At 36.3% G+C, this 18,394-nt stretch overlaps 1 protein-coding gene across 1 annotated transcript in view; it reads left to right on the top strand.

Moving 5' to 3' along the window:
- LOC126811919 (activating signal cointegrator 1 complex subunit 3) overlaps positions 1-18,394 on the top strand; it is an 86,313-nt gene that overhangs the window by 55,537 nt on the left and 12,382 nt on the right. The window contains exons 31-34 of the mRNA XM_056099143.1: positions 14,617-14,754; positions 15,640-15,760; positions 16,390-16,522; positions 17,923-18,048. Coding sequence (XP_055955118.1) covers positions 14,617-14,754; positions 15,640-15,760; positions 16,390-16,522; positions 17,923-18,048 — 518 coding nt within the window. The remainder of the gene's footprint in view (positions 1-14,616; positions 14,755-15,639; positions 15,761-16,389; positions 16,523-17,922; positions 18,049-18,394) is intronic.

Below are 18,394 nucleotides of genomic sequence, written 5' to 3'. Positions count from 1 at the left end.
TATGTAACTAAGACAGTAAACAATTCGATTACACAATGGTCCTCTTTTAGTGGGTATTAAGTAACTGTTAAATGTAGGCTTTATTTATATTAACATTTCGTCACAAATCTGAATTATCATACTGCTTATATACACGTATAAGCCTTCGTATTTTCCATAAATTCAGTGGCATATTGTTGAACAAGTTTCACTCATCAAAGTTTGTTTCCAAAGTAGCAAATTCTTATATGGGTTCAAATCGCAAAACCAACTGGACTAGTTTCTTCTGTAGTATTTCAGTTTTTATTCTCTCTATAGGTAGAGAAATATAATAGCCAAGGATTTCATATCGCATTTCACATTACATTGCAAGGGATATCTGGATTATATGGCCAGTTATGCTTGTCAGTTAATGATACAGAGTTAGGAAATGGTCGTCGTAATTGCCCCGAGCAAATATAGAGGACTGTTACAAATTAAAAGTCTTCCTAAAATTAGCATACTGTCCCAAAATTTATATTGCTTTTATTAATTTCACTCCACATTTGGTTTGTCTTCTCGTTATTTGCGTTTTATTCGTCTGATTTATTATCTAAAACACTATGGTTTAAGAGCAGATAAAATGGTCATATCAAAATCGTTTGTACTTAAAGCCAGTATATATTATAAATGAAATGAAATGAAATGGGGTTTAACGTCCTACTGTTCTGCTCCGAACTGGGCATATGCCATACAGTGTGCTATGAGGGCAATTTTGCCCGGACAGCGGCACTACGGCCTACACTTATATCGAATTCCAACTGTCAAAGGATCTTTTAGTGCACGCCAATGTGTACACGGGACCTCTTTCTCGGCCAATGCAGGAATCGAACACCCGACCTCTAGGCTAGCGAGCCAGCGTCTTACTCACTTAGCCATGTGATCCCCGTATATATTATAAATACTTTAGCCAATTGTACACCAATCTGATTAATATTATGATCGTGCGGCGGCGTCCATGATGATCAACAAACTAAACTTGATTACCTAATCAACAACCTAAATCTCCTCGCCACAAGATGCTTATCAATTGGTGAGATTACCAGGAATTATTTGTCTTGACAAATCTAGACCGAATTGAAAAAAAAAACACCTACAAATACAGGATCACTCTAAATTAAGTTTTCTTCCATTTTCTGAACAGTTGGTAAAAAAATGTTATTTTCTTGGTGATTGATACGTGTTTTATCACCCAAAATAACAAAATATGTCATATCATATCTTACAGCGCTAGCTTTAAAATGGGCATTTTATCATATTCAACGCTCTTAAAAGAGTTTGTTACATTCTTTGCTTCAGTTTCATATGTGCATACAACATTTTCGATAAAGATATGTTAGGAGTTCTTGAAGCTTGGTAAATGCAAATATACTTTTCACGTTTTTATATAATATATGACATGCTTTCATATACCTTACCAGTGTCGGTATTACGCGGCTTTATTAAAATTTCAATTATCCATAATTATCCATGAAGCGAATCGAGGACAACATATTTGGGGACTTTTTTTTTTAAAAAGGTAGTGATTTTTAGACAAATAAAAAACCCGGGCAATTTGGTGCAATATTTCAGAGAAAGAGAAGCAAGAAATGAAAGACAGTCGTGCAGAACGAACAAAATAAATTTCTTTAAGCTGGTAGTGATTTTTAGACAGATAAAAAAACCCGGGCAATTTGGTGCAAGAAATGAAAGACAGTCGTGCAGAACGAACAAAATAAATTTCTTTTAGCTATTTGAAACTGGGTAAAATGCAAACTTTTATTATGTTTTTATATATTAATGGTTATTTTAATTATTAATATACTCAGTGCACCTTATGACAGTTTATATAAATGACACTCAGTTGTACACAAATTGCACATTTATTGTTTCTAAACAATGACGACCAGCTGGGCGAAACGATATCCAAAACATTCTTAAAAATAATAGTTATATTTAAAAAATTTCAACTAGTCAGGGTAGGCCTCGAGTCTGATTTATAATCGTGGGAACGTGTAGTATTATGACAACCCATAAATGAAATGAAATGGAGTTTAACGTCCTACTGTTCTGCTACTCTGGGCTAATGAAGACGGGCATACGCCATACAGTGTGCTATGAGGGAAATTTTACCCGGGCAACGGCACTACGGCCTACTCTTATATCGAATTCCAACTGCCAAGGGATCTTTTATGTGCACGCCAATGTGTACACGTGGCCTCAGTTTTCCGTCCCATCCGAACGACTAGACAGCTGTCCTTGTCAGGCCCTCCATCCTGCATCACTGACAAGGGGAAACCATGCGGGAAAAGAACCCATAAAGCGGAAAGCTAACTAAACAATAGCAATATTGCAATTTTATACAGAATTTCGGTTATTGATCTGAGAGCCCCCCCCCTCCAACCAAAAAAGGAAAAGAAATTGCCAATAGGAAAGCAGGGACAGATCCCCTCTATATCCACGTATAGCGCGATTTTGTTTGTTACATAATTCCCATCCGTCGGCTTTTCGAGTAGAAATCGTGGAATAATTTTGAAGGTTTTGGTGTTTAATGACAAACAAACCAGTGTTGACATTTCTTTCTGAGTAGATCTTCATTATGGTGGTTGTTAGCGGCCATTCTATATTCTCGACACGACAAGCCGAAATAATTGCATGTGACAAGTCGACAAAATCTAATCGACAATCGCCGCCTTCATTTTGTCGATTTGTCGCCTTCGACAATTGCAATTAAATGGTGTTTAACGTTTCACTGTTCTTCATCGACAGGACCAGTGAAGACAGGCATACGTCATACAAATGAAATGAAATGGGGTGTAACGTCCTACTGTTCTGCTCCGACTGGGCTAATGAAGTTGGGCATACGCCATACAGTGTGCTATGAGTGAAATTTTACCCTGACAGCGGCGCTACGACCTACTCTTATATCGATTTCCAACTGCCGAGGGATCTTTTATGTGCAAGGCAACGTGTAAACGGAACCTCGGTTTTTCGTACCATCTGAACTACTAGACAGGCCCTGTCCTTGTCAGGCCCTCCGTCCTGCACCACTGACAAGGGGTAACCTCGCCGGAAAATCTGGATGAACTTTCTCGGCCAACACCGGGATCGAACTCGCGACCTCCAGACTAGCGAGCCAGTGTCTTACTTACTTAGCCACCGTGGTTCCCCATACGCCATACAGTGCCCATGAGGGAAATATTGCCCCGACAGCGGCTCTACAGCCTACTCTTATATTGAATTCCAACTGACACGGTATATTTTACGTGCTCGCCAAAGTATACACGGGGCGTGTTTTTTTCGTCCCATCTAGACCACCATGCGTTGATGCGCGAGCTTGCGTCTGACTCACTGAGCCACTGTGGCTATCCAATTTCAAATCAAGACAAACAAATATTTACCCAATTAAAGGTTTACCCTCCAAGTAATACTGTATTCGAGCGAGCATACGATATAGTAGATGTGGCTATTATAGTATGATTGGTATAAATGTATTGGCACCTTACTCGTATGTCTGCAAGAAACAAAATTACACCATTTCGCTAGCTATAATCCTCCTCTCTCTTTCGTCTTTTTCGTTAAAGGTGTGGAGCCGTTATAACCTACAACCCAATCGCCTAATTAAGTATACTCCCCACCCCATTCATTCAGAAGAGATAACATAGAAAAGGGGTGTTGAGAGCTGATCACCTAAATTATCAAATGATCTTTTCCAAAGCAGTAACTTGGAAAGGCATTGTTTTTTTCCGAAAAGAAAGGATATATTTTTTTAAGATATAATATGTACCTAAATAATTATCTTTTGTATAATATATTTTTCAAATACAAATTATTATAAACTATCTTTGCGCCGAGTTTTGACATGGGGACTTTGTGTTTGGTGAACGCCAACAATCTAGTACATACACTCTCACATCCGAGGACGTTACAAGTGTATATCAATATTATAAATTGATTGGTTTCAACATTATATCCCAGAACAGGCCCCCTTTGACCACAGGAGCAGTCCATTGAAAGAACATTTTTTTTTTACTGATTCAGCCACTTAAAGTTCTAATTTTCTGAACCAATCTAACTGAGGTCTTACCTCGTGGACACTCATTGTGGTCTTTAACCTGTAAATAACTATGCCCCCCCCCCCCTATCGTTTCCCCCTATGGAAAATACGGAGGCTTATATATGTATAGTTCAAAAGCAGTATCATAATATAGATTTGTGACGAGAAGCTAATGTAATATAAATAGGGCCTACTTAATACCCTATAAAGTTTTTTCACAATATAACCGAATTGTTTACTGTCCTCGTTGCATGGATTCAAATCACAAATTCGCCCACGCTAGAAAACTACAAATCCGAAGATCTTGCTTTATAAAAAAAATTCACTTTCCATTCTATAAATATTCCAGTCAGTTATAGATTATAGAAAACCACCAAACTATAAATACGTGGATAATGCCGTGATAGCTTAAACCGCCATTGTTATTCATTGTCGCGTTACCCACGGGGAAAACGCAATTCTTCCCACAACTTCCATATTTAATCCTTGTCGAAAAACGTTCGAACCCCAGTCAAATTTTACTGGGCAACTTTTTACTGTAAACGGCCGCGTGTCAGTCAATGTGAACGCCTGTACAATGTAAAGGAAAATTTTAGTTAGAAAATAAGATCTTGCTTAGCTCGCTCGAGTCAGTATATGCGCGACCCCTTATGCTAAACAGCTTGGCAGAATCCACTGAAATCTAAATCACAAATTTACTTGACGAAACAAAAGTTATGTAAGCTGGGGGGGGGGGGGGGGGAGTTGGTATCGCTTGAGGCATCCATTGTTTACATACAGGCTGTAAGACCTCAGTAGAATTGGTTTTAAAAATTAGAAGTTTAAGTGGCTGAATCAATACAAAACTATTTTTTCAATGGGCTGCTAATGTGGTCAAAGGGGGTCTGTTCGCGGATATAATGTTGATCCCACTCAATTTATATTATTGATATACACTTGTAACGTCCTCGGATGTAGGTGTGTATGTACTAGGTTGTTGGCATTCACCATACACCAAGTCTCCATTTGTCGGTATTAAAACATAATGTGCGTTCTAGGTTGATCACATTAATAAATGACTGTTCTATCGCGATATTGTACCACACATCAGTTATAAACTGTTATATTGTTTTATCCCATGTGCGGTCAAACGATAGGGGGGGGGAGCGTAGTTATTTACAGGTTAAAGACCACAATGAGTGTCAAGTCCACGAGGTAAGACCTCAGTTAGATTGGTTCAGAAAATTAGAACTTTAAGTGGCTGAATCAGTAAAAAAAAAATGTTCTTTCAATGGACTGCTCCTGTGATCAAAGGGGGCCTGTTCTGGGATATAATGTTGAAACCACTCAATTTATATTATTGATATACACTTGTAACGTCCTCGGATGTGAGAGTGTATGTACTAGATTGTTGGCGTTCACCAAACACAAAGTCCCCATGTGTCGGTATTGAAACATAATATGCCTCCTCGGCTGATTACATTATCGCGATATTGTACCATACATCTATTTTTATACGCCCACATTTTCATGTGGACGTATATTGTTGTTGCCCCTGTCTGTCCGTCCGTCCACAATTGTCTGTGAACACTCTAGAGGTCACAATTTTTATCCGATTTCAATGAAACATGAAATATAGGTTTATCACCCCAAGATCTCGGCTCCTTTCGATATTGGCATGTATCGGACCGTAACTTCATGGATTATGGCCCCTGAATGTAGGAAAAATCACGTTTTTAGCTTGTGAACACTGTAGAGGACACAATTTTTATCCGATTTGGTTTAAACTTGAAATGTATGTTTATAACCCACAGATCTCGGCTCCTTTCGATATTCGCGCATATCGGACCATCACTTCCTGAATTAGAGCCCCTTAGTGTACGAAAAATCGCGTTTTTAGCTTGTAGACCCTATAGAGGTCACAATTTTTATCCGATTTAGAAAAAAACGTTTGAATATATCACCGTTACACCCTAATGATGGTTGAGTTCGAATTTCGTAAAAATCGGACCGAAACTGACAGACAAAATGGCCGCCCCTCGTCCGCAAATAGTGTCAAAATATTGTGTATCAAGAGGTCACAATTTTCATCTGATTTTGATGAAACTTGAAATGCATGTTTATAACCCAAATATCTTGGTTCCTTTCGATTTTCGTACATATCGAATACTAACTTTATGAATTATGGCCCCTGATTGTACGTAAAATCGCGTTTTTAGCTTGTGGTCCCTCTAGAGGTCAAAATTATTATCCGATTTAAAAAAAAAACCGTTTGAATATATCACCGTTACACCCTATGGATGGTTGAGTTCGAATTTCTTAGAAATCGGGCCAAAACTGTCCGACACAATCGCCGCCCCTCGCACGCAAATAGTGTAAACATCTGGTAAATCAAGGTTGTGGACCCTCTAGAGGTCACGATTTTGATCCGATTTGGTAGAAACTTGAAATACATGTTTATAACTCAAAGATATTGGTTCCTTAGATATTTACGCATATCGGAGTGTAACATCCTGAATTATGGCCCTTGATTGAACAAAAAATCACGTTTTTAGCTTGTGGTCCCTGTAGATTTCAAAAAAACGTGTGAATATATCACCATTACACACTAAGGTCTTGGTTCCTTTTGATAATCGTGGATACCCGAACTTAACTTCCTGGATTATGTCCCTTGATTGTTCGAAAAATCGCATTTTTAGCTTGCGGATTCTCTAGGTCACAATTTTTTCCGATTTTAAAAATCGTTTAAATACATCACCATTCCACCATAATGAATTTGAATTCGAATTTCGGGAAAATGGCCGTTCTTTGTACGCAAATTGTGTAGAAGTGTGTAATACGAAGGTTGTGGACCCTCTAGAGGTCACAATTTTTATCCGATTTTGATGAAACTTAAAACATATCTTTATATCCCAGAGATCTCAGTCCCTTTTGATATTTCCACATTTCAGGCCATAACTTTCTGGATTATTGACCCTGATTGTACAAAAAATCGTGTTTGTTTTTAGCTTGTTCTCTATCCATCTCTTGAAAATGTGGGCGTATCCTGCCTGGCAGCCGCTGGTAAACAGTTATATTGTCTTTATTTCCCATGTGTGGTCAAACTGAACATGTTATATAGTTTAAACAATATTTTATTCATTTGAAAAGGATTGAACAACAGGCAAAGCCTATATAAGTTCTTTCCCAACATGTTATATGAAAGGGTGCACTATAAATATGCTGTAATAATAGTAATAATAATAATAACAGTATGATATTATAGAGCAGATGACCTCGTTTGGCGGCGTTCCAACATACACCATGCGTGTCCTCGATTAGGCGTAAATATCATAGGGACTCGGTCGGTCGTATTTCCTCAATTATTTGCAACATCCTGTGTGTCTGCATTTCTTCTGTAAAACGTCAAATACAGAAAATATATAAATTGAGGTATTATTTATATATTTTTCAAATCGTTTGATGTACTAGAGATCAGACATAACTGTGTTTTTTAAGTTTATCAAGACCTCGATTAAAAGCATCCAGTCAAAGTCCTCGATTTACACCATAAACATGTATGGTGTGTGTGTGTGTGGGGGGGGGGGGGTAGTGCGGCGTGATAATTACTGTTTAGTGTGTGTCCTTTTAGTGTGTAATACTGCTTACCGTATTTTTCGGTGTATTAGGCGCACTTTTTTTACCAAATATTTTATTTTCTAGAAGGGGTGCGCCTAATACATAAAGTTAAGCGAATCCAGGCTTTTCCCGTGTAGACACCGAAGTCGGGAGTTCAACAAATAACTGCCCTATAATCAACACATGTCGACCGGGTGACGCTACCTCAAAAGTTTATGATAAATTACCACACAAATTAAACACAATACTGTTTCCTTTCGTGTCCATTTATATTTGTCAGTAATATTTTAGATAGTTTAAAATTCGTCAATAATTATCGCCTGTATTTCTGTTATTTCGTGCATAAAAATTAAAAAAGTTGTCAACATTTTAGGCTATCCCGTGTACAGTATAGTGTTTGTCATAACCGGCAATGCAAACACCATCGGCTGATAGCCGTTCAACGTTAACGATGTTTTAAAAAATAGCATACGTATCGTTAATATTTCTTGCTAATTCTACATCATATATTTCTGCTATTCCGTATACTCTTGGCCATTATCCCCGTTCAAGGTCAGTGGTGCTGTCAGTCAAGTTGACGAATAGGGCGGGATATGCATTCATACCAGCATATTCATTGGCTCAATATAAGTCATTGGTAGTAAGGGTGGGATTAGAGTTAAACTGACATATATTGAAGTTGTTCTCTTGTCTACGATATCACCCCTGGTGGAAGTGGGCAGCAAACTCCAGAAACGACGACAACGAAGTTGTTCTGTCTAACCTGTTCTCGAAACGGCAAATCTTCACGCCGTCTATGATTGACAGTTAACCCATTCTTTCTCAGTGTGTGGATAACATGCGCCGCTCTATCTATTTGCTTTATCTATTACCGCACTCTTTAGCGGTTCGTCTCGTAGTCATTCTGAATAAATTTATTTACTATACATTGCTGTAACTTATATATTTAGCCGTTTCAAGTTACCGATAGTTTTCATGCAACGAAGATTCACTGATTAACCTATTGTTATAATTTACCGGTATCGTTAATTATCTACCGGTGAGTTGTCATCATATGCTTTATGAAGTTTTTTGTTGTTCACAAAATCATTGTTTCTTTGATTGGTATTAAAAATGCTATTGTCTTATGATACTGATAGATATAAATGGCCTCAATCTAGGTATTGTCATGCTGCGTGTAGTGGGCGAGACAATTGACACAATCGTTTGATTGTCAGTTGTTTGGATAGTATAAAATAAACTAGAATTATTGTTTCTCTTTTTACCGGTAGTCAGGATTTAAGCCGTGAGTAACTGATCATGATAAATTATTTCTACACTTTTTATTTCATTTGTTTATCATCAATACCTATTCATTTATCACAGCCAATTGCTCGTGAATTTAACAGGATGTAATAGACAGCCATTTGTGTTGTGGGCGGGACTCTAATGACAATTTGACTACCGTACAAGCGCCAGAATTACCACTTAAGTTATGAAACAATTCAATTGAAAGTTGTAATTAATATAAAGTCTTATGCAATTCAAAAAATGTATATAGAGTTTAATTTCATAAAGAAATATATATAAAGCTTGATACAGCTAAATATCGGTAATTATTATAACTGTAAATAGTAAGGTTTGGCCCAGTTACTGGAGATCGCAGGTGTATTTGAATCACGTATGGTAACTATGGTATGGCACCTGTTTCACAAGGCGCTGGAGAAGGGTGTGCCTAAACCATGCATTTTTATTTTTTCCTGAAACACCTCTGCCAAACTCGCCCTGCGCCTTATCTACGCATGCGCCTAATACACCGAAAAATATTGTAGTTACGTATATATAAATGTACAGTGTATTTCAATAAATAAATAAAGAATTCAATTTCTTAAAATTAAAGATGATTGTATCCAAAGTAGGGCCACGGGCCTAAAATAATACCGTGTATTCCAGCACAAAGCAATATACTTACCCAAAAACTTGACTTGAAGATATAATAAAGGTAACACTTGCAATATTTCCAACCACTTCGAATAAAAAGCCTGGCGGTACGGAGAAAGCTTGACACGCCTAGCTTCCATGAAATATGAAATACATAAGTGTTTAGATAACCGATGGTATATTAATAAGTCACGCGTTACAATTACGTATCGGGTTTCCCCAGTAAATATTAAAGATGCATTACGTAAGACCTAATTCTCCCCATTATAGGTTTTCATTTTGGCTTTAAATGTTATATAATTACTATTCAGACATTTATTTACATGAAAAGCCTATAATCAACTCTCTAGCTCACCGGGTGGCGCAGATGAACAAATGGATTAAAATACGATTGCCATTTAATGATATAATTCAAAAATGGGGTAGCAAGACTGGGTCTCGATTAACAAGTAACGTTGCTAGGATAATGAAGACTTAAATGTTGAAAAATAAGAATATGTTAGATATATATATATATAAAATGAAATGAAATGAAATGGGGTTTAACGTCTTACTGTTCTGCTCCTAACCTGGGCTAATGAAGACGGGCATACGCCATACAGTGTGCTATGAGGGAAATTTTGCCCGGACAGCGGCACTACGGCCTACTCTTATATCGAATTCCAACTGCCAAGGGATCTTTTACGTGCACGCCAATGTGTACACGGGACCTCGGTTTTTCGTCCCATCCGAACGACTAGACAGCTTTCCTTGTCATATATATATATATAAACAGGATTACAATTTTAAATGGCACTTTTACTATAGATGCATTAATATATGCACATTTATTAGATAAAGTGCTGTTAGTTCTTACTATAATAGTTAAGAACTAGATAATGTAAAGGAAATTAGCTGAAATTTCAGTCAACTTGAATTAATCAGAAGCAGCAGACCGGGTTCTAATCCAGTAAATATCGCAGGCTAGCGATGACATCGAGCGTTGATTATGGTCAAGCCAAGTGATCTAAATACCGACTTTATCGTCTTGATAACTTTAAACATCATTTACTCAAATTATATTGGAACCAAGATTTCTATAAATTAGTGTAGTAGGAAGTGATTCAGGTTGTCGAAATGGATTATTATTATCTTTATATATGTTTGGTTGGTTGGGTGCAAGATGGAGGGCCATAGATTGTTAATGATCCAAGTATACATGGATTAATAATTCAGAAAGTCATAATAGAATTTCGCTTTTGAAAATATTTAGATCAGTAAATGTTACTTTAAATATTAAAGGGACTTTTCCGATTTGAACAGATCGTCTCAAAAATAAAAGTCTGAGTACGATTGAAATTTAAGCTCCAAAATATAGAGGAATGGTGTGTTTACCTTGTCTCAAACATTCAGCTCACATTATTTAGTCGTTTGGACGTGAACTTCACAAATGCTTATCCGGACACGTAACCCTTTTAAGATTTCTGGTCACGTAACTGTTATTTAAATTTGAATTATATTATATTTCACTAAAGTAAATATATTATTTATTTAAACTAAATTATATTATATTTCACTATTGTTAATTCTTTTATATATTGTATTGTCCTTCTTGATCAACGAATCCGTATTTTATTATTTTATCAAAACTGTATCCATTATTGGTTATATATCATAACAAGATTATATATTGAAATATTGTTTTAACTTATGTTATATAATTTAATTTTATTTTATTTAAATTTCAACATTCAGAAACAAACATAATACGAATCAATATGCCTATATACAGGCACAGATTAAGATTAAAACAAACAAAAAACTAGTCGGGGGGCAGGGGGGACCCTATCGAAATTCAAACGCCATACAGTGTTCTATGAAGAAAAAATTTCCCGGACAGCCGCCCACAGGCCTACTCTTATATTTAATTCAAACTGTCAGGGTTCTTAAACGTGCGCGCAAATGTGTCCACTAGGCAAAACCTAGTAACTCACTTTTTTTTTTATCAAAATTGAGTTAGGACCAAATTTGTAGTTACTAATGTGTGTGCTTCCTGTTGTTGTACTAGATATTCCAATCTTTTCATTTTGTAAGCAGTTACACCCATGGCACAACCTAGCAACTTCCTTCATTTCCCTAGTATGCCACAGTAAAACCTAGTAACTCAATTGTCCAATCAGATTGCTTGAAACAAAGATGGCAGCCCCCGTTGTTTCAATTTATTATTAGAATATGTTTAGTTTTCTTTGAATATACATAAATTACATTATGTTTTCGACAAATCGGGGGAGGAAGTTAGTACAACTGGCCTTGGAAAATGCAAAATAAGTATTTTTTAAGACCCTATTTATTTATAGTGAGAATCAATAAACTGCTTGGGTCCTGGCTTAGGCCTAGAAAAGTAGAACGTGGTCTATGCATGGCTGATAAATAATTGAATGCAGTGCCCAATACATGACAATGTGCATGCAGAAGGTGACAGGTCTGTGCTATGACACATAACCAGCCGGTTTATGTATGGTGTAGGCCCTGCATGTTTGTTTGTTATGGGAAAGGCCTCAATATAGGCCTAAAGCCTTTTGTTTATCTACTAAGTTATCTTGGTTGGTGTATAAACTGCCTATCTTCTCTAGCGTATATTCAGTCTTGGTACTATATAAAGAGAATACCCTTTGACATATAATAATGTTTTTGATCCCCACCTTTCTTTTCACCCGCCAGTCTGTCCGATCAAATGTACGGTGGAAAGTTTGGGACACAATAACTCTTTATTCACAACACGTCTCCGCCATTTTGAATTTTGACATCACAGTGACGTCACAGTTCCGCCATTTTGTATTCTGACGTCACGGTGACGTCGTACATTACTTTTTACATCATTTCTGGAATCCTTGGTATCACTTCCCCATATGTTGATAATACATTTCTAGGCTGTAAAATTGATATTTTTGAAGTTATAAATGGTTTTCAGTTTCATTATGTTGACCCAGGGGGTCAAAATTTCAAAATGCTGTAAAAAAATTTGCTCAACTCCGGTCGGCGGGGAAAATTTTTCTGGAACACTAGGGACATAGTTGTTTCAGAAAATGAAGAAATCATTTGGGTAGGAATTTCTTCCCACAAAGCTGGATTTGTCACCTTCTCCAACCAGCCTAGTATTTTAACACAGCCATTCACTCAATATTAAGGTAGTAGACTTACACACAACTGGGCACCCAAAATGGATTATCTAAAGTAAATTAACAATGGTCAGCTATGACAGAGATAATGGTAGTATGATCAGATGAAATGTCCTGTGATGGCTTTTAAAGTCGAATCCGATACCAATGAAAGTTTGACAATTTCGACGTTTGACGGTCGTCATCTTGCTGATGTAAACAACTAGGCCTAGGCACATTGTTACAAATTGTGTTATTATATTTTGTACTGCTTTAAACATAACTTTAAGCATAACAATCCTCATGAATATTTAAATGGATCATATCTAGTGTCTTGATTATTGACTTGGGTATATTGATAACATAACAGAAATTACCCACAGATATTGTTTTATTCACTACTTTATCTTTCATACAATGTTGATTTATCAAGACAAAATCTGACCATGATTTCATTGCACATAACGGACATAGACTGGCATTGATTTCAATAGTCCAAGAATTATGGTCTGTAAAATCAGTGGATGTCTATTACCTACTTGTATACACCTGTATATTGCATTTTATGGGAAATATTTACTGTTATGTGTTAGCTAACAAATGCTAATCGATATTTGAATTGATCCGACAAAATCAAATTTTTTAGATTAATTAGCAGTTCAGTGCCAGGGTTACCACTTACGAGTCCTGTATACCAATACAGACAATTTAATTCATCAAGAAGCTCACATGATTGAAAATAAAACAAATTGTAATTAAAAACTGATTTTAATCTGTTTGGTTTTTTTTCTTTTTTTTTTTTTTTTTAAACAATATTTTATTCAAACTAGTGAATAGGATTGGGGAACAGGACAAAGCCTATATCACCCCTTTGCTTCATTAATGTTTCGACTGAAACAATTTCGTTTAACATCTGTTCCTGAATCATCTCATTCTACTGTTTCACCAAGAGAGCCTATTAGAGGACACCATTATATTATCAGAAGCTGTTTACGGTCAGTTGTTATTCATGATGTATGATAGACATAGTATGCCCGATTGGAGATATTTGCATAATTATGGCTTATAATTAACTGTTTTGTATAAGTTCACATTCATAATGTGAACGTTTAATGTCGTTGCCCCTGGTGTTGCTGTATTGCCTACAGGCTGTGTCGTCTTATACTCAAGGGATGATCCCTATTACTTTTGGTCCACTTTACCTAATTAGGTTTAGAGTTATGGCCCCTGCTTCGAAAATCTTATAAATCACCTTCAGGTCTCAATTTTTTACCGATCTTCTTGAAACCTGCCATACTTGATCATTATGCCCTGAGAAATAATATAGTCTATTTACCTCCAATTTTTCTTTGATTGACCTTATGTCCAGGTATTGTAAACTTTGTCAAGACCTAGGCTACTTGAAATACAAAAATAACCCGCAAAATTGTATTACTCACTGGAAAATACCTCCAATAAAACAAAAGTATAACTTACAGTTGTCCCTACAAACACATCTTCGTTATAGATTGGGTTATCAAATCACAGGGTGATAGCTAGTCAAGAAGCTTGTTTCCAACTCTGTACGTGGATGCTGATATTTCTTTGAAAATGTATCAATGAGTTTCAGATAGTTGCTTGGGACATGATTGAAGGGTTCTAAGATTCTTCCACACCAAATTTACAAGTATTATTCACGGAAAAATAACTGGTATCTGCCTGAAATGAAATGGGGTTTAAGATCCTACTTTTCTGCACCTACTAGGCTAATAAAGACGGAAACCCATCCGCATGTACTAGTCAGCTATTTTAGAATGGTAATATCTACAAGCTGTGACATATTGATTCAATTTGGTAATTCGGTAATTCATCAAATTACAGGTGCTCATGATGAGCTAACAAATTTATGGCCATGTTCCTTTTTTTTAGATGGAAAATATTATAACCGGAATTAAAGACACTAACTTAAAATTAACATTAGCTTTTGGTATAGGCATACATCATGCTGGACTAGTTGAAAGAGACAGAAAAACTACTGAAGAACTATTTGTTAACTCTAAGATACAGGTAATTTATTGTTTTCCTCTGAAAGTTTAAAAGAGAATTGTAAAGTATTATAAGAACCAAAATTATATTAAACTGTTGTCTGTGTATTATTATGAGTACTCCCAGGTCTAGTATAAGGGAGACAACTCCAAGATCTCTGGAGCTCAAGATAGTAGAGCACCTGTATATGTATTAAGTCTAAAATTTAGCTTATATTACCACTTTGTAAATGATAGTACGGACCCAAGAAGCTTTATTAAGTATTAAAAAAGCATTATTCAAGAGCCAAATCTGTCTATTGCAGGTCTTTCTTTAGGCCTTAAATGTTAAATAGATTATTAATTAGCCATTTATTAACATGACAAGACAATAATCAACTCTTGATGCCATTGGATGGTTTCGGTTTTAAGTAGATTAGACAGGTTTGGCCATTTAATGATTTAATCTAAAAATGGATGAAGGAGGCTAAGACTCAAATAACTAGCACCTGTGGTTACGATAATAAACAGTCAATGCACACATCTTGTCAAAACTACAACTGTACAAACAGTGATTACTTCGCTCAGAATAAAGTAATTTGAATGAAATTTTTAATATATTCATTTTGCATTAACTATTTTTGAACTATTATATCAAGAACTGCCAGTTCTTTATCTAAATCTTACATAATGTATCTTTAAGCAAAATCCATTGATGCAATTTACAAATTAAAGTTGTTGTCCTATAGTACAAATATAGAGTTTAAAACAAAACTATTATTATAACATATGACAGAATTATATGGAAAACAAGTTACTTAATTAACAGAAATAAGTCTTTTAAGGAACTTGTATTCCATATAATTGTGTTATTCTCATTCAGGTACTAAATGCTGCTTAAAAATATTAAAACTATCATTACTTACAGATTTTAATAGCTACAAGTACATTAGCTTGGGGTGTTAATTTTCCTGCTCATCTTGTTGTTATAAAAGGAACAGAATATTTTGATGGAAAAACAAGAAGATATGTAGATTTTCCTATAACAGGTAATTAAATATATTATTTACATGGATGAGTGGGTGACAGAATTGTTAAAAGCGATATGCCACTAACCATGTGGGGTCTGGGTTGGGTGACAGAATTGTTAAAAGCGATATGCCACTAACCATGTGAGGTCTGTCATCTTTGCAAACAACAGTTCCATCGGACAATTGTACATGACAAGGAGCAGGTTACCTGTCTTTTTGGCTGCTCCATAGTAGTCTAGCGAATCTGAATCTCAGCGCGATTTCTAGGAGAATGTGGTGCTTACAAGGCTAACAAGGAAAGTGTGCCTAATCGTTCTTCCAATAGGAAGAAAATTGATGTGGAGTAGGTGAAAATGACACTGTTTGGACAAAAAAAAATCATGGTCAGTAAAAAAACCACATCTTATGTGTGGGCCATTTCAGGTTCTGAGTATGGTATTTTTGAACTGTAATGATTATTAACTGTCAGACGTGCAAATAAAAGAAAGAACATGTGTTTGAATTAACGAGACTGTGTTAATAACAACTGGTTCATACGTCATTTTGATTCATGCTTTAAGATTCACGGTCATTAAAAACGGTTGTGCGGGCATGTATTGTTTTGTTTACTGTATGTTGAATTTGTACCTCTGTTTTACTATTTAAAGATGTTCTACAAATGATGGGTAGAGCTGGTCGTCCACAGTTTGATGATAGTGGTAAAGCTCTAATTCTAGTACATGATGTCAAAAAGTACTTCTACAAAAAATTCCTGTATGAACCATTCCCAGTGGAATCAAAGTAAGTACTTGTTGGTATACTGCTGAATTTTCAATATGAATAATATGTTTATGGAAGGAGTTAAAAATATTAGAATAGAATTGGTTATTGAATTGGAATGCAAGGGAGGTAACTAAATGATTTTTTTTTGCTTGTTTAATGATTGTTAAACAAAAAATTATTACCCATTTGAACTCCTAAAAGTTGGCCCAATGGAAGCAGACACAATTTGCCTGTTATCTTTTTATACGCCCACATATATTGTTGTCAACCCTGTCCGTTCGTCCATCCACAATTTGTTTGTGGGCACTCTACAGGTCACAATTTTTTATCTGATTTTGACGAAACTTGAAATATAGGTCTATCGCCCAAAGATCTTGGTTTCTATCGAAATTGGCAGGTATTGGACCATAACTTTATGTATTATGGCCCCTGATTGTATGAAAATCACGTTTGTAGTTTGTGATCACAATTTTCAACCGATTTTGAGGAAACTCGAAATATATGTTTATAACCCAAAGGTCTTGGTTCCTGTCAATATTCGCGTATATCGGATTGTAAATTTCTGAATTATGACCCCTGATTGTACGAAACTCGGCCCGAAACTGCCCAACAAAATGGATGTAAAACTATTGAATACCAAGATTGGGGGCCCTCTACAGGTCACAATTTTGATCTATCACGGTTCCTTTTGATATTGACATGTATCAGACTGTAACAGCATTGATTATGCCCCTGATTGTACGAAAAAACGCTTTTTTTTTTTTTTAAGGACGTTCTCTGTCCATCTATAGCAAAATGTGGGCGTATCTTGCCAGGCAACCCCCTGTTGAAGATTACTGTCCATAATTGAACAAAAAAAATGAAATGAAATGAAATGAAATGGGGTTTAACGTCCTACTGTTCTGCTCCTAACCTGGGCTAATGAAGACGGGCATACACCATACAGTGTGCTATGAGGGTAATTTTGCCCGGGCAGCGGCGCTACGGCCTACTCTTATATCGAATTCCAACTGCCAAGGGATCTTTTACGTGCCCGCCAATGTGTACACAGGACCTCGGTTTTCCATCCCATCCGAACGACTAGACAGCTGTCCTTGTCAGGTCCTCCATCCTGCATCACTGACAAGGGGAAACCACGCCGGAAAATCTGAATGAACTTTCTCGGCCAATGCAGGGATCGAACACCCGACCTCCAGACTAGCGAGCCAGCGTCTTACCCACTTAGCCACGTGATCCCCTTGAACAAAAAACACCCCAAAAAAACCCTACTTTTGGATACTAGTGTGTATACAGAATAAACTGTTTCAATGGCAGTTAGTAGTTGTACCGAAAACATATAAAGTACATATACTTTATTAGAAAGTCTTTATATGAATACATATTTTGTATACATCTTTATGTCATGGTTTTTTTTTTAGTTTATTAGAAGTTTTACCTGACCATTTAAATGCTGAAATAGTTTCTGGAACAATATCTTCAAAACAAGATGCTATGGATTATATAACATGGACTTACTTTTTCCGACGCCTTGTCATGAATCCAAGGTAGGTGATAAATTAAATTGTTGATGCTTCGTTATAATCAGAGTTGTTGTTGCAATTCAAGGAGAGTTTCAGTTGCTAATCATTTGATGCTTGAATGAAAAGTATGAATAATCATACTTCTTTGGATTGACAACTTCTGATACTGCAACGCTCTCAATTGGACCACCACACATCTGAATTTGACGTCATGCATCTGAATTTATGTAGCACCATGGGTCTTTTGTCTGACGTGGAGAGCGTACATTGTCAAACCGGTCGCCACATCCTACATACGACCCATGCATCTTTTCTTACTACATATTTCTGTAGCCTTGTGATCGTCTAGGATTTGTCTCTAGCTGTCTTT

Source organism: Patella vulgata, chromosome 2 (genome assembly GCF_932274485.2).
Source record: "Patella vulgata chromosome 2, xgPatVulg1.2, whole genome shotgun sequence".
NCBI classification, from domain to species: domain Eukaryota; kingdom Metazoa; phylum Mollusca; class Gastropoda; family Patellidae; genus Patella; species Patella vulgata.
The sequence above is the reverse complement of the archived record's forward strand: the minus strand, read 5'-3'. Positions and strand labels throughout refer to the sequence as shown.